Source organism: Stenella coeruleoalba, assembly GCF_951394435.1.
Source record: "Stenella coeruleoalba genome assembly, chromosome: 19".
Taxonomy (NCBI): Eukaryota; Metazoa; Chordata; class Mammalia; order Artiodactyla; family Delphinidae; genus Stenella; species Stenella coeruleoalba.
In genome coordinates, this window is record NC_137165.1 from 17986978 (window position 1) to 18013689 (window position 26712).

Genomic DNA, 26712 nt, shown 5'->3' on the forward strand with positions numbered 1-26712 from the left:
CCGGGGCCAGCAGGAAGGCCGCTCCGACCCCTAATTTTCCCGCGAATTCAGTTCAAAGAGGCGGCCGGGCCCGCGATCGGCAGCGCGCACGGGCCAACCAAGCCGCGCCTCCGCGAGAAGCGCCTCCGCGTGACTGACGGGGGAATCCGCGGGCCAACAGGCTGGGCGGCCGGGCGGCGCGCGCTCCCGCCGGCCAATCAGAGCGCCGGGCGGGGGAAGTGGGCGGAGCGAGGCCAGGCTAGGGTGAGCGGTCTCCCGAGCGGAGCGGGGCTCTCAGGAGGAGACACTTTTTTTTCCTCCCTCCTTCCCTCCTCTCCTCCTCCCTTCCCTTCCCCTCTCCTCCCCTCTCTCCTCCTTCCCCCCTCGGTCCGCCGGAGCCTGCTGGGGCGAGCGGTTGGTATTGCCGGCGCTTACTCTCCGGGGCCGCCCGGCGGGTAGCTGGCGGGGGGAGGAGGCAGGAACCGCGATGGCGCCTCAGAAGCACGGCGGTGGGGGAGGGGGCGGCTCGGGGCCCAGCGCGGGGTCCGGGGGAGGCGGCTTCGGGGGTTCGGCGGCGGTGGCGGCGGCGACGGCGTCGGGCGGCAAATCCAGCGGCGGGGGCTGTGGAGGCGGCGGCAGTTACTCGGCCTCCTCCTCCTCCTCCGTGGCGGCAGCGGCGGGGGCCGCGGTGTTACCGGTGAAGAAGCCGAAAATGGAGCACGTCCAGGCTGACCACGAGCTTTTCCTCCAGGCCTTTGAGAGTGAGTGTGATGAAGGCTTTGAGGGCAGGAATCCCCACTCTTGCAGCGTTAGGGGGCCGGGACACTCGTGCTGGGACCCCCTTCCTCACCGGTAGTCGGTTTGATTCGGGAGTGGAGGGCGAAATTGAGGGGGCCGTTCCGCCTTCCGGGGTTACGGCTCGAGGGGGCCCGAAGTCTAGGGCCTTTGGGGGAGGTGGACTAGGGGGTCCAGGTGAGGTTCGTGCCTCCCCGAAGATTTACACGCGAGCTGAGGCATGGGGCCCCGCGTGGAGAGCAGGCTGCTTTTTAGGTGGGGAGGTCACAGTTGGACTGTACAGTTGGATCTACCGTCAGATCTCAGGACTAGTTCTTGCTTTCTTTCATGCCTTCCGTACTATAGAAGTACAAGGCTGTCGGTTGTAGGTTTAGAGGAGCAAAATTAAGCCTGTGAAGAGAGGAGTGCAGTAAAATCGACCAAATTGTCATTAGTCTGAAATGCCTTCGCACTAACTTGGTGCATTAACATGGCACCTTTTGATGCTCTACACCTTTCACATCTTTCCACCCGTTTCATGGGTACGTAAACTGAGACAGGCAGTGTTTAAGCATCTTATTTCTCTCTAGACGATTTCGGAATTCTGCCCGTTTGTAGTTGTCTTAATTTCGGGCCATTTTCTGTTGTCAGTTTCTGTTTTTAAGGTCTGTTTGGAGGGCAAAGCTACGACTTAATTTGGGAAGGGGGGCAAGGTGTCTGGAAAGAAACAATAGAATATATAAGAAATGTCATGACTATGAGTAATCTGAACTGTTCTTTAATGAATATTACATCCTGATTGTTTTCCTCTTTGCTTTTGTACGGATGTTGTAATTTGGATGACCTTTAATAGCTAGATATCTTACAGAGACTTGAATAAACTCAGCTCTACCACTCAATGTCTTTATTTACAATTTTTTTGTGGCATATGTTAAGGGTATGGTATCAGCTGTTCTTGGAAAGATGTATTACGTTGTTTAATACCCTTCTTTCATTCTCTCTCATTAGTGCTTCATGAAATTCTAATTGGAATTTAATACAAGGAATTTCGGGTTTTATTGAAATTAGTATTGAACCTGCTTGAGAAAGATTCACATTATTCTAGCGTTTGCTCAATATACTTTCAGAAATCTGGAGAGGCTTTCAGTTGGAAATAATGGTGGAGAACTAAAGCACAGTGATGACAGTAAACATGCATGTTTGCAGCCTTTCTAAAACATCTCATCTCCTTTTAGTTTATTTGAAACTAAACTAACTGAAGATTAAGTGGAAATTTAAAAAATTCTTTCTAAATGTTGTGAGAAGACAAATCCTGCAAGAAAGTTTTAGCTGTTTTGCTTTTTCGATGAGTCTACTTTAGAGAGATGAACTGTCATTAAGAGTTAGATATGGTCACAAAACAACTTGATTCTTCTCTAATATTGATCTTAGTTTCTGAGAAGTTTATATGCTTTGATGTATTTACTAATATAGTTAGTCATATTAGGTCATTTTTATACTGCTTTATTTAAAGAAACATAATACTAACAGGTCATTAATGTACCTGGTATTATGGTACTTGTATATAAAATACTTTCTATCTGTAACCTAAGTCCTTTATAACAAGATTTTAACTAAACAGCATTAAAAACACTTTGGGAATCTGTTACTTTAAAAATATGTGTTGAGGTAGTATTTACATACTGAGGTAATATTTACACTGAGCAAAATAGAAACTTGAACTATAACTAGCAATATTCATCGAAAATTTTAGCTAACTTACGTCTTGGATTTCACTTTGATTATATCTGTATTAGGACATCTATCAAGGTAACGGTTTTATTCCATTTCGGCTGACTACTGTACGGACTTTTGAAAAGACCAGTTAAAAAGTGAACATTTTATTTTGTTATTTGGCTTCAATAAAGAGTTCTTTTACTGAATCCAACTACCTCATTTTAGCTACTTTTTAGAAGTAGATAGGGTATAAATAGTTTAAATTAACTAAGTTAAATGAATGTAACTGCTTCTTTTCAGTTCTGCATACAGACTGGTTTAAAAATAGCTGCCTTAGAAATGCAAGGTTTAAGAACTAGATTGTAGAGAAACTTTAAAGTAAATGTAGATGCATTTTGTGAATGTATGCTATATATTGAATGTCTTTTGATCTAATTGTGCATACTTATTTTCTTGATGTAAATATTCACTACATAGTTTCACTAATAGGTTATTGGTTTATATTGGTTATAACATGGGCTGGGTTGGTATTTTCTTAACAACTTAAGTATGAGTAAATTTAGATAACTTTGGATTTTGTTTCTGTTACCTAGAACCAACGCAGATCTATAGGTTTCTTCGAACGCGAAATCTTATAGCGGTAAGTAATCAACAAAATTTACTGGTATTATTTTTTTCCTAGAATTTCACCTATTTAATTTTAATATTTTAACTTTTTTTATAGCCAATATTTTTGCATAGAACTCTTACTTACATGTCTCATCGAAACTCCAGAACAAACATCAAAAGGTACATTTTATGAATCTTATTTCAAGTTGTTCAAACCATGTTAAAATTTTGTTTTAAAGTATGATTTCTACTGAAAGATTAAATATGAAAACTGAGGTGAAAGAGTGAATTGGTTGCAAAGTGATTTTTAATAGTATCATTTTTGTAAATCCCAGTTGATTGCCAGTTTTTTCCTAACAAATGATTTGGTAGTGGAGTAAATGAAGTGATTTTACTGACTAATTTTTTTACTCTGTGCTAATAGTTATTTTCAAGTTTGGTAGAAGTTGAGGATTTAAATATTTACTAAAGGGCTCATGGGAATTATCTTTGATACATAAATTTAACAGTTAATGTCTGAATATTTCTTATATGTTCTTAACAATAAAGAATTCACTTCTATGATGATAGGTTCAGAAAGTCTCATTTTATATCTTTGGTGGTTGTCTTATTAAAAGGGAAATACTTTTGAAGTCAGTAGGAGGAATGTCTTTAAAAATTTCTTAATCTTAATCACCTAGTCTTAAAGTGGAATCTGAAGGTGTCAGAGAGCTTGTTTTTGCTTTGTAACATTTAACCATATATAATTATAGAATGGTAGTTTCTTGTTCTGCACCCATGATTATTTACTGAGCATATCAAGTGAAGAACTTTAAATTTAAAGGAGAGAACCTCTACTAAGCATTTGGTATTGTTATAGTCTTGACTTTGTAAAACCATTAAGCTTTTCAGTAAACTTTGAAACTAAACTCCTTTGGAGACTCCTACTGGTTATTAAATAAGCACCGCGTTTTTTACAGCGAGACATAGTTTAGCTTTGTAGATATATCTAGATGTATTTTTGAAGGATTGAAATGTTACAACTATTTGTCATCTGGTAATCTTTCTGAATAGAGAGAGAGAGAGAGAGAGAGCGCGTGTGCGCGCGCGCGCTGCATTTAACGGGTGAAACCTGCCAGGTGCCTAAATAACTAGGAAGAAGGTGATGGATTAGGCAGCAGAATTATGTCAGCTCTTTACCTGTCTGCTGTATGCCAGGATTCAGGAAACTTTTTCTCTAAAGGACCAGATAGTAAATACTTTAGGCTTTGTGGTCCAGGAAACGGAATTGAGGATATTACGTAGTATGTAGGTACTTACACAAAAAGAGAAAATGAATATCAACAAATTTTTTTATTGATGAAATTCAAAACATAATAATTGAGTGCAGTGTTTTCTTTTTTTTTTCTTTTCTTTTTTTTTTTTTTTTTTTGGTGGTGGTGGGGGGTGGTTGCTGTGCAGCTTTTGGGATCTTAGTTCCCTGACCAGGGATTGAACCTCGGCCCTGGCAGTGAGGGCGCCAAGTCCTAACCACTGGAGCCAGGGAGTACAGTGTTTTGTAATATGTGCCTACTAGTGAGAAATGTGGGATTCTTTTATTTTTTCGGGGTGGGGTGGGAGGGATAACATTTAGCTTAATTGGGATTTAGAGTTAGTATTCTCTGTTATCAAATCACTTGCAAATGTTTTATCTGTAAAAACCATTCTTAGCTCATGGGCTGTGCAGAAACAGACAGCAGCCTGGATTTGGCCGATGGTCCATAATTTGCAGACCCTTGATTTACTCTATAAAACTAGGAGAATTTGATTAAGTAGTAAACTTTTTCTTTTAGTATTTTTTTTTTTTTTTTTGCTGTACGCGGGCCTCTCACTGTTGTGGCCTCTCCCGTCGCGGAGCACAGGCTCCACTGCAGGGGGCGCAGGTTCAATCCCTGGTCAGGGAACTCAGATCCTACATGTTGAGGTGCGGCCAAAAAAAAATTTTTTTAAGTACTTCAATTATCATCTAGAATGCTGCCCGGTTTTTGTTTTTGTTTTTCTGCGGTACGCGGACCTCTCACTGTTGTGGCCTCTCCCGTTGCGGAGCACAGGCTCCGGACGTGCAGGCTCAGCGGCCATGGCTCACTGGCCCAGCCGCTCCGCGGCATGTGGGATCTTCCCGGACCGGGGCACGAACCTGTGTCCCCTGCATCGGCAGGCGGACTCAACCACTGCGCCACCACGGAAGCCCCCGATTTTAATTTTAAAGTGATAAAGTGTTTTCAGAATAAATTTGAGTTTAATCCATAAGTGGATTAAAAAATATACATCAGGGGCTTCCCTGGTGGCGCAGTGGTTGAGAGTCCGCCTGCCGATGCAGGGGACACGGGTTCGTGCCCCGGTCCGGGAAGATCCCACATGCCGCGGAGCGGCTGGGCCCGTGAGCCATGGCCACTGAGCCTGCGCGTCCGGAGCCTGTGCTCCGCAACGGGAGAGGCCACAACAGTGAGAGGCCCGCATACCGCAAAAAAAAAAAAACAAAAACAACAAAAAATATACATCATATTTGTTTATTAGACTATTTGACTGCCTCATTGTGGGATACATTTCTGTTGTCTGCTAATGAGTGGAGGCAATTTTAAAAGCATGGCAGTAGAAATGAACTTTCTTAATTTAGTACCCCTTAGGTAAAAAATTGTCCTTTGGGACAGTTTCGAAGCAGTTTGCCAGCCAAGAAACATATACATTCCATTTAGTTTACTTCCGTGTAAAAATGCGTTAGGAATCACTTAATTCTTTTGTTGTATGCCTGGCGTATATAAGACAATAAGACTGATTTTTAACAAATTATGCTACAACTTAATATCTTCAAATGAGCGCTGTCCTTTTCAAAGTACTTGGTGAATTTGGAAGGTGATGAATTCAGCCCAGTGATAGTAGTCTTTGGTCCAAATGTTTTTGGAACTGCTTTTACAGAATTGCTTTTAGTACAATACCTTTGCTCAGAATGTTTTTGGAACTCCTTTTGTACTGTTACACAATAACATAATATTCATTGTTGGAGTACACTTATCACTCCTTTTGAAGTTGTATAAGCAGGTGTAACATTAAATCTGATATATTTGTTAAACTTGCCTTTTACTTTAGTTGCACTTCATAGAGGTATTCACATTCTGTAGGCTGACACTACACTGGCACAGTGGAAATACTGGTGAGGACAACGGCATCTTTTATTGAATCCATTTTAGTAGGTTTTATGTAAGCTGTTTCTGAATCCTCCCCAAAAAATTTTCTTGAATTTTAAGAATATTCTCCTTTATGATGACCTTTTGATAACTATTTCCCTTGTTAAATCTGAGCTACAGTAGCAGTACCTTTCTAAAGAAACAAATACTTGGTGTTGGGAGGTGGGGCTGCTTTTATGTAGTTGCCTATACAGTTTGTTTTTCCTAAGGAATGCTGGGTTACCTGTATGATCTATTCAAATGGTTGTTAATATTCAGTTTTCCTATGTACAACTCCATAAAGTTGGAAGAGGTGAACCTTGTGACCTACAGTCTTAACTTTTCTTCCTACAGACAGGGTTTCTTCTTAATCATTACACAAAGATAAACATATTATTCTAAAAAGTTTTCAGTAACTTTACAACCCTCCTCAGTAGTACATTTCAGTATTTATACTGAAAAGTTCTTTGTAACTAGCCTAAAAGAATCCTACATTTTTCTTCTTTCTTCTCTCTTATCTATGGAGATTGAAAATGTATTGCCTGCCATCCTTCATAAAGAACTCTTTACTATGCTTTATTGGGTGAGACTTTGATATTGAGGTTTTCAGTAACTCTAAAGGTAAAGAGAGAAGCTTTTTTATAAAAAAGATCTTTTGTTAACGGAGGCTATTTATTCACCTGAAATATAGATCGTATCAATTCTGCTCTTCCTATCAGTGTTTTACTACAATATATTTACATTAACATTTCTCTACTGATAATTTTTATTATAGTAGTTGAGTACAATAGCTGTTTTTGAGGAATGAGCATATTAGTAATTTCTAATATCTGAATTCAAAATTTACAAGAATACATGAATCTTTCCACGTTCTAAATTTGAAGAAAATATATGAGTATAAATAGAAATATTTGTTTCCAGTTAACATATATGGGTCTAGTCTTTCAGCTTCTAGAAAATGTATATAGTAGAGCACCTTAAGAACTAAGATGAGGCTTGTTTTAGAATCCATTCATTCTTAAATTGCTTGCTAGGTGTGTGATTATTCTTAATATAAGCTTCTATTTTATTGGAAATTACTTTTTTCTCTTAAAGTTGTTAAGTTAAAAGCTGATAATTTTGTTATGATTTGATGGGTATGTCCTTTAAACTTCAAATTTTTTTCATGATGGTGACAACCATCTCTTTAAAATGACATACTTAACTTTAGCCATTGCTGCTAATCTTTGAGTGTGTTTTACTAACTTCATATTTGTTCTATGGAATATCCATATTTGTCAGGTTACTTAATGGAAATATGAGTGTTTCAAAATATACATAATTTGCATTTGTTTGGCTCAGTCCAACAAATGCTTGAACACCTACCAAGTATAAGGCAATATGCCAAGCACTATGTGGCTTTCCTTGAAGAAAACAAATCTCTGCCCTTCAGGAGCTAGTAATCTAGTAGAAATAAAATATTTATGCAAGTTTCACATTTAGGAGACTAAATGTCAAAATAAATGTAAACCAAGTGCCATAGGTAGGGAAAAATCACTCTGGTTTGGGAATAATTACAAAAGGTTTCGTGGAAAAGTTAGCATTTGAGATGGGACTTGAAGACTTGTTTGCTGTATTACAACATACACTGTTTCGATAGTATTCATTGTTACGGCTAACCATCCCATAATTTATCTTATTATAAATAAAATCAGATCTCCAACTTGCCTATTATAGTGACAATAAAGTGTAATCTGTTTGTTTTTCCCAGTTGAGAAGTGATTATTTTGTTTATCTGTTTCTTCCAGGAAAACATTTAAAGTTGATGATATGTTATCAAAAGTAGAGAAAATGAAAGGAGAGCAAGAATCTCATAGGTAAGATAACCTATAAGTTTACATTAAGTGACATACTTGAGGAAAGAGGAAAAAGTACAGAGATCATTTTCCTAGTGATCACCTCAATATTGTAAGGAGTTAGAATGAACCTTAGATGTCAGTTGGTCCAAACTCATACACAAATCAGGGATTACTTCTTCTGTAGCATCCCTGGCAGAGAATCAGTTCTTAAGCTTCATCTTGAATATCTCTAATGCTGGGAACTCACTGTTTTCTAAGGCAGTTCTGTTCATTATTGTTTTTCTCTACTACCAATTTCTTGCATTCTGAATCAAAGTTTCTGTAACTTCTGTAGTTAGTATTAATCCTACTACCTCATCTAAAGAATGATGGAGACTCATTTTTTATGGAATACTCAATGTATACGCTAGGTGCTGTGCCAGGTGCTTCACAACATCACATCTCTTCTAAGTGATCATCTACAATTCTGAGAGAGGCTCTCTCTCTTTTTTTCCCATCTTGTCCTTGCTCTTATTTACATCTTTCAGGCAAAATATTCTTAACTTTAGTTTATATTTGAAATATGTTTATCACATGATAGTTTCAGAAACCTGGCCCTTTGGATGGAATCTTATTGTCTGTTTTCACATGTGTTACCCAGAACTAATCCCTAAATGTTCTGACTAGTCTAATATCTGCCTAGGCTACACAGTATGCTTCCATTCCTCGACAGTATGCTTCTATTTATTGTTTCATATGTAAACTAAAGAAAGTTGAATATTATTCTAAAGAGAAACAGGGACTTGGGTGGTATTTGTTTATTCATTGACTACTTTTAGGAAGAATGTAGAACTAAAAATACTAGATTAAAAAAAATGGAATTGGGAAAATTGCCACATGGATTTTTCTTTTTCTCTTGAAGTTTTAAATCATATCTTACCAATTTAGATAGGATGTACACTGACTTAATGATGCTTCATTTATACTTTCTCATTTTTGTGACTAGTATAAGATATCATTTTTCAATTGCTTTTATTTTAAGTTCACCTTTTCAATTAGGTTATTTTGTTACTGGAATTTTTTTATTGCATTTAAAAATTTTTATATCAGTATTCGCAGTCTTGTAGAACTGAAGTGTAATTTATATTTCCATATCTAGGCAATCTTGATTTGTAAATAAACTGATAGTCCATTCCCAAATCTTTACCTAATCTATTATTGCCCAAGGAATACCTTACAATACAGGTTTAAAATACTGAGAATATTCCCAGCGCATGCCCTCTCTATTCTTTGCTTGAATTTCTATTCCAGATCGTTGGCTGTTCACCTACCCTGGACAGAGCTTTTGGGATCCTCAGGGCCTTTTTAACTTAAAGTATAAAGCTGTAGTCAGAGCCTGACCTGACATCCTCACTTCTTTTCTCATAAACACCTTAATAGTTTGCCCTCCAGGTCTTTCAGGGCTCATGTGAGAAGGAAGAATGAACCAAGAAGAAGAAAACTTGACCCTTTTCTTCATCTTCCCCATCAGGGTTCCACCTTCATCACTGCTAAACCTTACTACTATCTCATTGTGACACTGGCTTTGATAAATATTACAGAACTTCCTTTATAGTGTGTGTTGTGAGGAAGATAGATTATACTGGTCAGTTCTCTCTGAATAATCACTCACCCAATAATTATATTTCTTTTGACCCATTGGGTTCAATAGCTAGGCCAGTACTATAACAGGGGTATTGTTAACCAACTCACAGAAATATCAGAGGGTTGCATAGAATTCCTGCTTGTAATTTTGGAAAACAACTTTTTCATTCTCTAGGATCTAGCTGGGACCAGTGAGTTGGTCATTTCAACACCCAAGATCTTTTTTTTTTTTTTTTTTTTTTTTGAAACAGACCTAACTCTTTTGGAGCTGACCATGCTTATTTAATACCCAGAGGCACTTCAGGCCCAGGAGGTACTGAGTTACTGTACTAGGTGCTTCAACCACCCCCTCCGGCCCCCATCTTTATGAATGTCTCATTGTTGCTCCCCGAGTCACTGAAGTTAATTGAGAAATTGCTTCATTTTAAGTTTACCCCCAAGGCCCTATATTATTAAATTTCTTCAGTGTATTTCTCATCTCAGATTAGGCATAATTGGTTTAGTAGACCAATAAGTCTACTAAACTTATCACATAGGATTGTAAGAAGTTCTCTGGACACCAGTATATAATGCCAGCATTTTAAAACTTTACTTGTAAAATCTATGGGCAAATTCTCTGAGAGAACAAAATAAACCTTCGTTGTTCCATGTCGTTAATTAGTAGACATTAAAATCTTTAATCATATACAAAAAGGTATTTCCATCTATATTTTTATTCTTTACCATCTCAAACATAGAGATCTTGTTCAGTTTAATTGGATCCTGGGTCTGTTCAGTAGCTACTATCTGGATATCTTCCACTGGAACTCATGTTCTTTTAGTACTTCCACAGTTTTAATGTCTCCACTCTCAAACCCAATGTATTTCATTCTCAGAGTTCCAGGAGAATATCAAGATACCCCAAATTTCTGTAGTACTACAGCCCAAAGCTTAGAACAGTCAAATGCCTGACCTGTTTATGACAGCTGTAGTGACTTATAAACAAAACCAAATTCCTGGCATTGTCTGTGCAAAATAAAGTTGGTGTCCCAGGATCTTTTTTGTGTCTTATACTCTAGATCTATATTTGTCTTACTTGTCACAGATAATGGCAGAAATTTATTAGGGGAAGGAGCTGATAGAAAAAAGAAACATGGGACATTTCATGGTTTTCACTTCTTTAAGGTATCCATTTGTGACAGTAGACCAGAATTGCATTTGTAACCTTAAAACTCAACCATAGCACCCACCAACTATGAAGATTGTTTCTTTTCTTGAACAGTGGCTTCTGAAAACTCCACAGCAATTAGCAAATTTTAGAAATTCGTAGTGTTCACACTATTTGACCAGGTTTTTCACATAGTCTAGTGACCAGACCTCTAGTCTCCAGGTTTTTCCTAATCTTTCTCCTTGCTCTTTTGGTGTGGTTATATATATTTAAAATATCTTTATTTTCTTTTTAGAATTTCTGATATAATGCCTCATATTCTATCTTCTCCGTCTCTTGTTTCTGGCATGCCAATACATTGTGGGTTTTGAATTTATTTGGAGTTTGACCAAGCACCATGGTTTATTGGTATAAATCTCTGATCTTTCTGTAGTTCTCTTTTCTAGCAGGATCCCAGGGTGTCTCGTGGGCTATTTATCCTACCAATTTTGGAATTCTCTAGTCATATCTCTTCTAAGTGCATCTCCACTGACTGAAAGGTATCATGAAAAGATTCCCAAATTGGAATTGCTTCCAAAAGTATTTCCTGTGGTCAAATTAGAAGCATTTCCACTTAATCATTTTCTGTTCCTGGTCCACTGTTAGTAGCTGGAGAAATCCCCTCCAAAGGTAACTGAACTAGAACATCTACTAGATATATTTTCAAACCTATGTTTTTAGTAGGTTGATAAGGTAAAGTACCTTTCATCACTTTTTGTTGTTGTTATTACAACCTAAACTTGTGAATTAGTAATCTTCCTTTTATCATCTTTTTGTACTGTAACAAAGTCTGGGATTTTTTTCTGGGATTCCCATTTCCTTAGTGTACCATGTTCCAGACACTATACTAAGTCCTAGGGGATATAATGATGAGCAAAACAGATGAAGACCTTGCCTGTATGGAACTTAACGGCATTTAGGAGAAAAAGACATAATTGTATAATAAATATAATTATAAAATAAGTGCTGGGAAAGAAAAGTACACATAGGGAAACTATGGGTGTATAAAGCAGGAGAATCAGCTCTTGTTTGAGAGTTGGATTTGGAAATAGTGATGTTCAGTGAGGGCTTCCCTGAAGAAATGAGCTTAAATTTGAAACATGAATATAGGAGTAAAATGGGGATAGAGGGTGAGCAAATAGGTGATTCTCGATAAAGGGAATATTATACATAACCTCATTTGAGGCCAGAGTCGCTGACTAGAGAGAGTAGGGAGAGTGACATTTGATGAGGCTAGAGCAGATGGCCATGACCAGATAATGCAGAGCCTCGTAGGCTATTTAAGGATGTTGGTCTTTATCCTAAGAAAGCCATAAATTATTTTAAATAGATACATTGCATTAATGGTGTTTCCCTAGCCACCTCTTTTGTAGATTTAGCTGCATTTTTAAAACTTCAAGCTACTTCGTAAGTTAGTTGTCTTTTCCACCATAATAAGATCTGATGTCTTCCTCCCTCCCCTTTCTCTTTTTTTTTTTAACAGTTCCGTCTTGATTGTAAGTTTTGAAGTTGTTTTCAAATCAGCATCTTTTCAAACTTAAGTTTTGTTCGTTTTTCAGAATCTGGGCCATAGATTTCTTTGTACATACCTACTCCTGAAGATGCCTTATCATTCACCACTGAACGCATAGGATTCTTAAAATCTTAAGTATTTAAGAACAAATTTTTTTTCCCCAAAACAATCATGTCTCTATTGACTTTCTTTTTTACTGAATGCAGTGGCTGTTTTTGTCACTCTTAAAGAAAATAAACATCTTTTAGAAACAGCTCGATACATACAGTCTTCAGTGTGAAGCAATATACTAATAAGAACACTAGTTATCTTAACATTTACAATTTTCATATATATTATGTATATGTATACATATATACACTATATAATGAGGCCAGATAGGAACAAATTTTTAAAATGTTCCTTCTTGTATAATCTTTGGCTTTACAATAATCCCTTTATGTTCTGTCTACGATACTTCTGGGAGGTGATTCATTTTTATGTAATGGACTCCCACCCCTCATTCAACTTTATCTTCTCACTGCAAAGTGTTCTCATCCTTAGGTCTGAACCTGGAAAGAGACATTGGATTCCAGAATAATGGGCTTGATGCAGTCACCAATTCCTCAGCTTTATAATACATCATAGCATGAAATGTAATAGTGTAGATGCCAAATAGCTTATCATCACACTTGGGCTATTTTGAGGTGATATCGCCATGACCCTAGAAATGAAGCCTTACACCTGCCACTATCAGATTAATGTGTACAAATTCAAGGCACTAATCTTGGTTTCTTTCCTGCATAAAAATGTTTGTCCTTCTGTGGGATCTGGCTGTTCTTAAAATTTGAGTTTCCTCTCATCTCAAAATGTTAGTCCCTTATGAATTTAAATTTACTTAACCTTATTCTGCAGACTTCTTTAGAACTGTCAGGTACTTGTGTTTAGAATCTTATCCCCAAATTTCACATTCCCCCTCTAGTTTCCTATTGCCATATTGCTTGCTTCCTAAGATACAGATAGGGAACACATCACAAAGATGAACCACATCCTTATCTGATATCTTATCTTGATCATCTAAGCTAGATCCTTTGCTGCCTAAAACTAAATAGGCCTGACCATGTTTCTTTCTTCTCTTCTTCTGATCCAGTTTAACCAGTTAAAATGTAGACACGGTAGCCACAAGAGAGGGAAGAGGGTAAATCAAAGGGAAAGAAAACTGCCCTTTTTCCTTGGACTCAGCCATCAATTAGCCCTCATTGTTACATTTTATTCTAGGTACATATCAAGAGTGTTTACTTTTAGGAAGGGAAGGAGGAGGGGAAATTATGCATAGCAAATCACATTCCCGTTTGTTTTTTAAGTTGGTTAATTGAAATTTGGAATTCCTTTTCTCAAAGAAACGTTATAATGGTGGCTGAATGTGCTTGCCATCTTATTTAACTTATAATGTAGCAATTAAAACTGTCTCAGACCATCCTTTGGTGACCTTTTTGTTTGTTTTTAATTTCCAGTCTTTTGTAGATGGATACTTTTGTAAATGTACTGATCACATACTTGGATGTTACGGCAATGTTAAATTTTTATGAAAGTGGTTAAAGTCTTATTCTCAACTTCTTGCCTTGTTGTGGAATGGTAACAGTTTCCCGAATGACCTCAGTTTGCAGACCACGTTTTGAATAACACTAATTTTAAATATTTTCTGGGGTAGATCAATGCAAGGTATTTCTGTCATTTCATAGCTGGAATCACATTCCCTATAAAAACTATGTAAATAATATTATAAGTACTACAGTATAATGGGTCCTGATCCCTGAACTTAAAAATCTTATTACTCTAGGGAGGACATCATTATCCTTTTGAAAATCATTTGTTGAGTGCCTTTCTGTAAGACACTGCTAGGTGCTAAGGACACTGATATGTCAAAAGAGAACGTATGTGAAAAAATTGTGACAAAAAAGTGGTAAATACAAGTGTTTGTAAAGGAAATTAAGCTCTGGGATGTTTGGGGATGGGTCTTTGTAGAAGAGGGAGAGGGTTTTTTTGTGTGTGTGTGTGTGTGTGTGTGGTACGCGGGCCTCTCACTGTTGTGGCCTTTCCCGTTGCGGAGCGCAGGCTCAGCAGCCATGGCTCACGGGCCCAGCCGCTCCGCGGCATGTGGGATCCTCCTGGACCGGGGCATGAACCCGTGTCCCCTGCCTCGGCAGGCGGACTCTCAACCACTGCGCCACCAGGGAAGCCCAAGGGAAAGGGTATTTTGATGGATTGTTTAGTATTTTATCCAAGCCTCACAATCTTGAGAGAGGTTATCTCCTCATTTTATAGATATCAGGTCACAGCTAATACCTGGAGCCAGAATTCAAGCTTGGATTTTGTCATCCTATTCTACTTTCCTATATATGGCTTTAGTAGAGGTAAAAAGGAATGGGAACCGTATTACAGACAGCAGTTAGACAAAAGATTTCGCAGTTTGGGACCCATTAGAAAATTGTAGAAAGGAATGATTCGTTCAAAATCATTTCAAGAAAATTTACCTGGCCTTAGTATGTAGGTTTAACTGAAGCAATTAAGAATAGGATAGACTGGTTGTGACTAATGGATTATCTTCTAACATGGAAAATGTAGAATATTTCTTTCAGTTTTGTTTTGGAGTTTCACCAATTCTGCATTGTAGGTTACATTTATGGAACAGTTTTGATAGGAAAATGCTAATTATCTTTTAGTAAAATGGCACGTAGATTTCATAGATGGTAGATATACTTTTTAAAAATCAACTTTGGGTATAATTAACATTCAATAAAATACACTCACCGTAAGTATATAGTTTGAGTTTTGACAAATGTATGCATTCGCACAAGCATAACCACAATTAAGATATAGAACATTTTCATTACCTTGAAAAAGTCCTTTGAGCTCCTTTACAGTTGATCCCCTTAATGTACTTTTTTTTTTTTTTGCGGTACGCGGGCCTCTCACTGTTGTGGCCTCTCCCGTTGCGGAGCACAGGCTCTGGACGCGCAGGCTCAGCGGCCATGGCTCACGGGCCCAACCGCTCCGCGGCATGTGGGATCTTCCCGGACCGGTGCACGAACCCGTGTCCCCTGCATCGGCAGGCAGACTGTCAACCACTGCGCCACCAGGGAAGCCCTGTACTTTTTTTTTTGAAGTATAAATTTATATGCATTCCAATTCACTCTTTGGTGTATAGTTCTGATGCATTCAATCAGGTAACAACCACTACAATTAAGATAAACCCTACAGATTCTCTCATGCCCCATTTATAGTCAACTCCCCACTCCCGCTGTGTTTTTGAAATGTATCTGATATGTGTCAGAAAGTAATATACATGAATTACCTGTTTTCAAGAATCCCATTTTATTTTTCTTGATACTTAAGTTATAGTTGCTATTCTTAGTTTTTCCTTTCTGTGTTTATGCTTTCTAACTCTGCTTGGACCCTTACACTTCTACTCCACCATAGTCATTTTGTTCTCTACTGATACCCTAGCATACTTTTCTTAGTACTGTTCTAGAAATGCCCTTCAGGACCTCCACTCTGTAGTTTTTTTAGCATACACTTTCATAGATTACCTCACTAAGAAAATAGAGGCATCCTCACATCTTCTGTTGAAATATCTCACTTACCTCCTGTTTCTCTAAGAAGAAGAAGAGTCCTGGGCAAAGTTACAAAGCTAACCTCTATTATAATATGTCCTCATTTCCAGTCATTACTTGTTCCTTAATGCTCTCTTGCCTCAAAGTCTTTATATAACTCTTCCCCTCTGATTATAAGAATGCGTAGATTGTCACCATCATTTTAAAAAAAACAAAAACATACCCTTTATTGATCCCTATTGCCCTTTTACTGCTATTTACTTTGATTCTTTAGTCAATTTCTTGAATAAAAGTACTGCTTCCCTTTTCCCAACATCTGTTCTGGAAAGTTATGAATGGCTCCTGATCACGAGATAGATTTCTCTTTTTCCAGTTTAAAGGTACTACAAAAGCCTGTTGATGTTTTTGTTTATTCTAGCCCAACTTAATAGTTTTTCCATTGGTAGTAAATATTTTTCAAAACAAAAGGATCATTATAGTTTATGCTTCCTTTTCATTGCTTCTAAAACTAAAAGTGAAAATGACAAGTTGAAACAGTAAATTACAAATCTATAGCAGATTTGTGATTGTATATTTCATCCCTAATTGAAGTAGAAAGTGATGGTTCTGCATCATTTGTTAGGAGGTTGAATTTCCGTAGCTTGAAAATACTCAAACACTTTTGCCTGGATTCAGCTACCATTTTGACGGGTGGGAAGGGAAAACCTGTCCCCATTTTATAGGTAGAACACTAAAGCACAGTAAATTATCTTGCCTGTTATTTGGTGGTCTGTTTTTTTCTGCCTTGCTTCTTTGGTGTTTTTGTTTTTATTTGTGTGTGTGTGTACGTGTGTTTTTAATGTGTATAAACACACTGTTTTGGATGTCATACTTAACAGGGAGAGCATGGGGTCATGGGCTTGAACAGAGTTAAGAATTAGACAGTCAAATATTTATAAATTAGCTGAAGTAGCTTTGCTTTCAGTGTTATATTTTACAGTTTAGGTTATTTTTATTATAGAATATTAAAGTGATAAAATTTTTTTCTTCTGTTTAGCTTGTCAGCTCATCTGCAGCTTACATTTACTGGTTTCTTCCACAAAAATGGTATGTACTTAAACATATTGGCATTCTTACAACAAAACACCTTTGTGACTGAATTGCGTGTAAATTCATAAAATTATATTTAATGGAAAAGATGATGATGTTGATAATTTAATTTCTCTTTAGTGGATTTCTCCAGCAGTTTCAATTATTGCTTTATTTGGTCAATGGTGGGATATGGAGGAGGTAACTTGCAACTCATTAAACTTTAAAAGTAGTAGTTCTTAAATTTTAGTGTGTGTAGAAACATTTTGACAGTTTGTTTGAAATACGTATACCTGGACCCTACAGGGACTCAGATCTAGCAGGGTTTTGGTGGAGCTTAGGAGTCTGCATTTTAATAAAGCACCAAGGTAATTCAGAAGTACGTTGTCTGAGGAACAAGTTTTAAGAAACTCTGGCTTTAAAAAAAGAATGTAAAAAAAAAAAAGAATGTGTCAATATATATGTGTGTAACTGAGTCACTTAGCTGTACAGCAGAGGTTGGCACAATATTGTAAATCAACTACACTTAAATAAAAAAAATAAATAAGAAACTCTGCCTTAAAAGTTTTTAAAAATTGTAAGTAGACTTTATACATAAGGTTGTGTTCATCGCCTGGTTTTCTTATTGCTGTCTTGCTGTCTATTTAAGTTTTAAGTAGATTTTTAAATTATTAAAATAATCAGTGCTGTGTGGGATCATTCTTGCGAAGGTAAACGTTAGCTTCATCTGGCTCATATCTAAATAGATGAAATTCCAGCTCTTACCGCTCAACCGTACCTTTTAGGGCTCTAAGTATTGCAGTTTTAAAAATGGTGTGTAACATTATCTTACCCAACTCAGAGCCATCATCTTTCCAAAGATCGTAAGTAGGAAATAATGGGAAGGACTTGTAATGAAATTAAATTTCTTAGATTTTTTATTTCCAACATGTTTCGAACTTTAAATTATAAAGACTTATGATGAGAATTGTAGTTAATTGCCTTAGAACCTGGAATAGGTGAAGAGTCTCCTGAGTAGAACCCTTTTCTGCATAAACATTTTGAGGTTTTTTTTGTTTGTTTTTTGTTTTTTTTGCGGTACGCAGGCCTCTCACTGCTGTGGCCTCTCCCGTTGCGGAGCACAGGCTCCGGATGCACAGGCTCCGGATGCGCAGGCTCAGCAGCCATGGCTCACGGGCCCAGCCACTCCGCGGCATGCGGGATCCTCCTGGACTGGGGCACAAACCCGCGTCCCCTGCATCGGCAGGCGGACTCCCAACCACTGCGCCACCAGGGAAGCCCTTGAGTATTTTTTTAATACAATAATAAAACAACTGAAACAACCACTGCTACCAATGGGATATATCAATGTGTTAAATATTATATAAAGAAAATTATATAGTCTTAAATGTTACTTCATTAAAAGAGGTGAAAACGTACTGGGTAAAGTTTCAGTTGGTTTCAGAGTGGATAAAATGCCTCTAGGCTTGTCCATGTTAAATTTGTGTGTGTATCCTTTAATAATCATGTAGTGGAATAAAACCTTTATAAGAAACAGGTCAGGTTGGTCATCCTTGGTATTGTTTAGTAAGAAACAAAGTTTAATAATAAGCAGAATGGTTATATTAGAACAGTTTGATAACTAATCAGGTTTTTAATGTAAGAAATTTGAAGTCTGGTCATATCTGTATTAGCAGTTAATGTAACTTTACTTCTAGTTTTGCCTTATATCTGTTCTATTTTTTTATATAGAAGTAACCTCAGTAGCATTTTCATGTTTTTTTCCCTCCTAAATCATTTATAATCATCTTGTAGAGTTCATATTTCTAATCATTCATCATACTTGGTCTTCTGTGATACTTAAAAAGTACATGAACTCTAATACTTTAGAAGCTTATAATTTGAATTTTATAGGTTTGTTAGCCCTTTGTTCTCAGGGGCTTCTATAAAACATATAAAGTATTCATCACTGAAATCATTATGGATATTAATCGAATAATATTTACTAATTAATATTATTTGATTAATTAATAGTAATTAAATTTACTTGAATTAATTAGTTGAAATTAACTGGAACATGGTACGATAAACTTTTTTCCCATCTACATGACAGAAAAGTTCAAAAATTGCACAAATTCACTTGAACTTTATTTTCTTGATATTACTGAAGTAAATGAGAAAGTAAACTCTGTTGATACTTCTATTTCCAGAAAATAATTTCCCATTATAACTTTGAAATTAGTGGAAGTTGGAAAGAAGCAGATATATTGCCTCCCTTGTCTATTCAAGGTATATTCGTAGTTTTTTATTTTAAGAAATCAGGATAGAAAAGCAACATCACAATCCCTAAAATATGATTATTTTTTCTTTTGTTTTTAAATGAAGACTTTTGTTTAGCAATTACTACTTGAGACTGCTTAGATTGAATACACAAAGATTATTAGGGTACTATTTTCATGGTGAGTATTGTTCAGAGAGTATTTTTGTTACTGCATTTTAGATATTTGGTTATTTTATGGTATATTAATTTATTTTTATTGTGGATGCAACTTTCAAGAGACTGATTGAAATGTATTTTATGTATACACCCTGAGTAAGAAGAGTGTTTTCAAGTAGAAAGAAGTATTGTCCAAAATCTCAGAACAAAAATTATTTTATTTCTGTATATGTTTATGGATTTACCTATAATATATAGAGAACTATATAGAAGTACATAGTAGTTTGATATATTAGGAACTTGATGAATGAATGATTAAATATTTAAGTTTTTTGGACTATTAATGCCTTTGGGATTAAAGACAAGCTGTAGGGAAGTATTCTGGAACCTTAATTTGCAGAAGCCTTTGTTAGTTCATTGATATAGAGAATATAGACTATTACTTTAAAATTAAATTTCCTAAACATTATAAACCAAGAGATTTCCCTAGGTAGTAAATAATATCTTGATTTTTGCTATCCCATTTAGGCATGTAAGTTTTATGTTTAATATTTTTTGAAAACTTTTTAAAATCCCTTTGGTTATAAGTTTTGATCAAATCAAAGAGTCTTTTAGTGGGCTTCCCTGGTGGCACAGTGGTAGAGAGTCCGCCTGCCGATGCAGGGGACACGGGTTCGTGCCCTGGTCCAGGAAGATCCCACATGCTGCGGAGTGGCTGGGCCCGTGAGCCATGGCCGCTGAGCCTGCGCGTCGGAGCCTGTGCTCCGCAACAGGAGAGGCCACAACAGTGAGAGGCCCACGTACCGCAAAAACAAAAAGAACAAAACAACAACAACAAAAAGAGCCTTTTAGTTTAAATATCTGAGCATTCAAAATGAAATGAAATATGTAAAATAGTAACCAGTTCAATTTAAATGTATCTTAAACTAAATAATTTTTCTAATAGATTTTAGAAGAAGGAAAAAAAATTTTAATGTTTATTTTGTGTGTTAACCTCTCCTGAACTATTTCATTTGTGCTTTCTACTAAGAAGCCTTAACTGTATTTGTCAAATTTGAAACTGATTTTGGGAAAAAGGAACGAGTAAACTTCTGAGAAGACTTCATTATAGGAAGTCTTTTTTGTAAATTGTCAGACTTCTTATGAAAATGAATACTATTTTTTAAAAATAGATTTTAATCACTTCTCAGCCTTTTGGCTAAGATCAGGTGTAAAATAGATTTTAAAGTATTGATTTTCTATTTAGATAAGCCATCACAAAATTCAGAAAATGAACAAAATTCTGTTACCCTGGAAGTCCTGCTTGTGAAAGTCTGCCACAAAAAAAGAAAGGTAATGTATAGGATGATACTGGTAGATGAAATGGAATAATTTTTTTCATTGAATATGTTTATGCATATATATTGTTTATGCATATAAACCTTAAAAGCTTTTAAATATGTTGATGGCTGAATTGTAAAACTGATAACCTCTTTGGCCAACCTCCCATATCTTCATTTTTTTTCTAATCTGCCTATAGGTATCTGCATAAAACTTTCTGTTACAGGAGTATGACAGTGAAGGGAAGAAGCTATCTTTTAGCATCTTAGGACATAAATTCAGTTGCTTCCTGCCACTCTAGTCTCTTAGCTTATTTGTTTTAGCTATTTGTACACATTAATGTTTTAAATAAGGGCTAAGAGAGAGTTTTTCCCAAAAGGATTATCTTGTAACACTACTCTCAGGCAAAGAAATTTCTGTTTCTAGCATTATCAGCCATTAACTTATAAATATATTGCTTCAAATTTTTATTTATAAGAGGAAATCATTTCACCATGGAAACAAGTATTATGGTGGTTAAATTTCCTGGGCAACCCACCAAAGCCAACAGATATACTTTTAGTAGCCTTAAGTCCTTGGGTATTTTAAGAATGGGCGGGAATTCCCTGGCGGTCCAGTGGTTAGGATTTCATGCTCCCACTGCAGGGTGCCTGGGCTCGATCCCTGGTCGGGGAAGTAAAATTCCGCAAGCCATGTGGTGAGACCAAAAAAAAAAATGGAATGACCTGTATAGAGGTTCTGATTGCTCATGCTTTTCCAAAATCAATCACAGTAAGGTGATACGGTGAAAACTGTGCTAGAGCGTTGGTATGGAATAGACCAAGGTGATGGGAGACAGCAGTGTAAGTATTAAAAACTCTATAAAGTTAGTTAGTAATACTCCACGCTCCCACCCAACCCCCATACACAACAAGTAGTGATGTGAAAATTCAAGATAATACTACTATTTAGGCAAAAAAATGTGCCTATAACTATAGTATGGTCCTTTTTGTGTTAAAAAAAAATAATAGGCGTAAATGTTTTCTTCAAAGGATATATACAACCAATTGCTAATATTAGTCTTCTCTGGAGTATAAGACCTGGGGGATGGAGGAGACTTTTATTTTTCTCATTTTGTATTCTTGTAGAGCAGAATTTTAAGACCATAGCATGTATTCTGTTTGTTTTTAAAAAGAAGTTACCCAAAATAATGTACTATATTTTCTTGTTAAAAAGGTCTTCTGCATCTTGCAATTTTTCAGCTTTGCTCTTTCAGCATAACTCTAGTTATAGAATTACAGAATATTACTCATAAGATGATTAATGTTACTTCTTATAAACAATATATTTAAATATATGGATTTACTATTTCTCAGTGTTGTTGATAATGGGGTTATTGTAATAATCTTTTTTCATTTCTAACAGTCCTATGAGTCATTTTGTTAAAATAGAATGTTTAAGGGGAAAAGATTAATTTACATGAGTTGTAATATTTTAAGCATGGTTTTTGTTCTATATTTCTAACTTAAAACTTTCAGATGACCATCAGCTAAATATTAGATATACTATTATATCATTATTTTCATTATATTGAGGATATCCTCAATTGTGCTGTTATTTGAAAGATAGTTGATCCAAATTTTCTTTTTGCTTCATCACAGTTTTCAGACATATGGTTAGAATTTTGGCATGCCATTTGGAAATCATGGCCTATACCATATTTCCTATAGCTGTGATTAGAGGTTTTATTGTAATTCTTACAATTGCATATGCATAAATAAATATAATAATCTTTGCCTTTGCAGGATGTAAGTTGTCCAATAAGGCAAGTTCCTACAGGTAAAAAGCAGGTGCCTTTGAATCCTGACCTCAATCAAACAAAACCTGGAAATTTCCCGTCCCTTGCAGTTTCCAGTAATGAATTTGAACCTAGTAACAGCCATATGGTGAAGTCTTACTCATTGCTATTTAGAGTGACTCGTCCAGGAAGAAGAGAGTTTAATGGAATGATTAATGGAGAAACCAATGAAAATATTGGTAATTTTTATTTTAATAATTTTACTAGATTTTGTTGTTGGAGATTATTAAGGTGATCAGTGAAAATGATTGAACTAATACATCTTCGTAGTATTCATAATTGTGTACAGAATATTTCTTTTTTTAGTTATTTTCATAATTATTTAGAGGGAAAAATGGTGCAGAACTAGAAATAAATGCATGTGTTCTAATAGCATGGCCTTTATTTGCAAATCTCTTATAGTCTAATGAGATAATTAATTTTATGGTAGATTGGCCTTGCTCTTAGACTTTTGGCTATTGTGTTGTACTAGGTATTTAATCTGTAAAATTCTCATTGTTGTATGATGAAACATTTCATGCAGCAAAAAAAAAATACACACACACACATATATATATATATATATATATATATATATATATAAACACTGGATGGAAAAGACTGGTATTTAAATTAGTCTCTCAGCAAACAATGAATTCATTCCCCCCTCAACATTTTATTGTGAAAAATTTCATACATACAGAACAGACAAAAGAATTTGGTAGTGAACACCTATCTACCCACCACTTAGAGTCTACAGTTAACATTTTATTATACTTACCATACATCTATCCTTGTATCCTCCCAACAGTTCTGAATCCACCTTTGAGGTGATCATTCAAACAACATATAGGTGCTGGGGACACAAAGATGATTAAGAAATCCAGTCCCATCTTCCAAAGGCTCATAACCTAGAGTATGGAGATAAACATAAAATATAATTGCAGCTAAATGATATGTGGTATAATAGAGGTATTTGTGAAGTTCAGGGGAGAAGCACCCAGGAAGAAATAATCATTGAGTTTTGAAGTTCCTGGAAAGTAACCATGAATGAGGAGGGTTTTTTTCTCCTTGCCTAGCAATAAAGATCATTCTGAACAGAAAATAATATTTGCAAAAATGTGGGATTAATAATGTCAATGAATATCAAAAAGTAAGGACATACACATAAGGTTGAGACGTAAAGTTGAAGAGTGTTTGGATATTATTATATTGTAACTTAAGTTTATTTGTACCTCATTTGGGATAAATGTAGTATGTTATGTGAAGGGACTATATATCATAAGTATGTTTTTGCTTGAATATTTGATTCATGAGAAATGTTTGTCAAATTCAGATGTCAGTGAAGAACTTCCAGCTAGAAGAAAACGAAATCGTGAAGATGGGGAAAAAACATTTGTTGCACAAATGACAGTGTTTGATAAAAACAGGTAATGTTGATGGACAAGCAAGGCTCCCATGTTTTAGAAATGTTTTTATTTTGAAGCAGAATATAGTGGTGATACTGTTTCTTTGCCTTTGTTTCTCTTTATTCTTATGGATGAAAAAAGAAATTTGCAAATACTGAACTTTATCACATAGAAAGCAATAAACACATATGAGGAACTATTTGAACGGCTCAGTTAAGATTGTTTATTCAGCTAGTATTTTCTGAGTGTCTCCTCTTTGTCAGACATTGTTTTAGGCGGTGAGAAGGCAACAAAACCCCTGCCCTCATGGAGCTTAACTTCTAGTGGAGGAAACAGACACCACCCCCCAAAATTGTATCAACTAATGTCACTTAGTGGGAATGCTGTGAAGAAGAATAAAGAGAATAAATGGTGGTTTTTGTAGAGAAAGCCTCTGAGAAAAGGTCATATTTGAGCAGAGACCTGAATAAAGTGGGCCCCGTGCAAATCTTGAGATTATGTATTTACTAGAGTTAAGGAAGAAAAGTGTGTGTAATCATCATTGTGTGGCTCTGTGTGCATTTGGCACAAGGTAGCAAGGAACACTTGGATGTATAATCATCTCTGCGGTTTTCGTTTGGGAATGAAGCATCTTAGTGCCAGTAAAAGAACCTCTGGGAAGCAAATACAGCATTCTTTTTTGATAGGGTTGGAGGATGAAACCTATAATACGTCATGATTTCTTGTCCTAGGCTGCTCACTGGTAGTTAACACAGTTCACTGTTAGGTATAGGAGAAAGAGCCAAGAAAAGCAATTAGTGTGTTTCTCCTGCTCTTTAAAAAGTAAATTGTTGTTTTAATGTAATCCACTTATTAGCCGCTAGGGTAAAGAAAGGTTATAGGGCTTTTAATGGGAAAGCAAAGGTGATTAGGAATAATGCCATGGATTTTGCTACCATATTGTCATAGAATGTATCACTTAATGTCACTTAATGTTACCGGCAGAAACCAATATAGTGTTTTTTTTAAAGTCAGAAATTTGAATGTGGATCAGAAATTTAAATGGAGAACAACAGAAACATATATGCTAGGAGATAGGGGTTGTGTCTGTGGGAGAAGCAATTAGGCTGTTGTTGCACACTGGGCTTCATCAGTGTTGGTAAATGTTCTATATATTTTAGGCAGCATGAGGGAAGGGGTACATTATATTCTTTTAAGAATTCTTTCTACCTTATATTAACATATTCCTTGTACGTTAAAACAAAAAAACTGCTTTTTTTAAAAAGTACCAAGAGGAAATCATGGGAGAATTTTCTCCCAACTTCTTTTGAAAATTTCCAAACCTATAAAAAAGTTGAAAGAACAATACAGGTAGTAATTAATACCCATGTACCCTTCACCTAGATTCATCAGTTGTTAACATTTTACCACATTTGCTTTATTTGTGAGTGTATTTTGTGACAAACCATTTGAGGGTTAGATCATGACGCTGGATTTCATTCCTTATTCATAAACACTTCATTCAGCGTATATCTCCTAAGAGCAAGGACATTTCCCTCCATAACCACAGTACGCCTATCATATTCAGGAAATTTAACATGATACAAAAAATACAATACTCTCTCCCCAGTTTCCTCGATAATGTCCTTTTCTGTTCCCCACTCACCCCAGTCAAGGATTGCGCTCTGTGTCAGTTGCCATATCTATTCAGTCTCCTTCAATTTGGAACAGTTTTCCAGCCTTTTTTTTTTTTTTTTTTTTTTTGCCTTTTATAACAACACTTTAAATACAGGCCTGTAGTTTTGCAGAATGTCTTTCAATTTGAACTTTTGTGATTGTTTCTTTATATTTAGATTCGGGTTAAACATTTTGGGCAGGAACACTAATTGGTGATGTGTTCTTTGTGCACGTCACAGACACAGCTGATATTAGGTTTGATCACTTGGCTAAAGTGGTATTTACCATATTTCTCCATTTTAATGGTCCCTTTTCACTTTAATTAATTAATATGCAACCTGTAATAATTAATACATGAAACTGGATAAATGTCCTTTTGCTCCCAAGTCTTTTTTTTTTAACGCAATAGTTTAGCATCCATTGATGATTCTTACTTGAGTAAATTATTCTGTGGCTGTGGCCACATGGTAACTTTCTATCAGTTCTTCCATGTTTGGTTTGTTGGCATTTTTCTGTGAAGAAGAGCGTTCCTTCTCTCAACCTTTTTTTTTTAATCAGTATGGATTAACAAATTCCAGTTTTATTCAGTCTGTTTTAATCTATTGATGTTGCTATTTTAGTGCTCAAATTGTCCCAAATTTTGTCAGGAGGAGCCCTTCCAAGCAGGCTCCTAAGTCCGTTTGACTTGTTTTTATTTATTTATTTCCTTGTTTTGTGGAATATTCTAGATATTCCAGGCTTTACATTCTCCTTTTCCTACCTCTGCTCTGGAATTGGCTATTTCTTCAAAGGGTCGTAGTTCTTTCAGTAGAGGAGAAGTATTTGCCAACCAAGATCTGAGGAGTTAGATGTTATAAAAATTCTTTTTATAATCTCTGAGAAGCTAAAGTCTCCTTAAAGAATAACCAAAATTAAAAAGCCATATTGAAAGAGTATGAAATATGGAGTGAAATTAAAAAACTTCTTCTGAAAACAAAAACGCCATCATAAGCCAAGTCAAAATAAAGATGACAA

The 26712-nt window shown here is 36.2% G+C and overlaps 1 protein-coding gene across 2 annotated transcripts in view; it reads left to right on the forward strand.

Annotated features, from left to right (window-relative positions):
• Positions 1-235: 235 nt before the first annotated feature.
• Positions 236-26712, forward strand: part of SUZ12 (SUZ12 polycomb repressive complex 2 subunit) — a 38937-nt gene continuing 12460 nt past the window's right edge. For both annotated transcript variants that reach the window (XM_079904137.1, XM_079904138.1), the window contains exons 1-8: positions 236-740; positions 3063-3109; positions 3194-3258; positions 8048-8116; positions 17050-17099; positions 20744-20829; positions 22602-22833; positions 23970-24063. In XM_079904137.1, coding sequence (XP_079760263.1) covers positions 467-740; positions 3063-3109; positions 3194-3258; positions 8048-8116; positions 17050-17099; positions 20744-20829; positions 22602-22833; positions 23970-24063 — 917 coding nt within the window. In that variant the 5' untranslated portion in view covers positions 236-466. The remainder of the gene's footprint in view (positions 741-3062; positions 3110-3193; positions 3259-8047; positions 8117-17049; positions 17100-20743; positions 20830-22601; positions 22834-23969; positions 24064-26712) is intronic.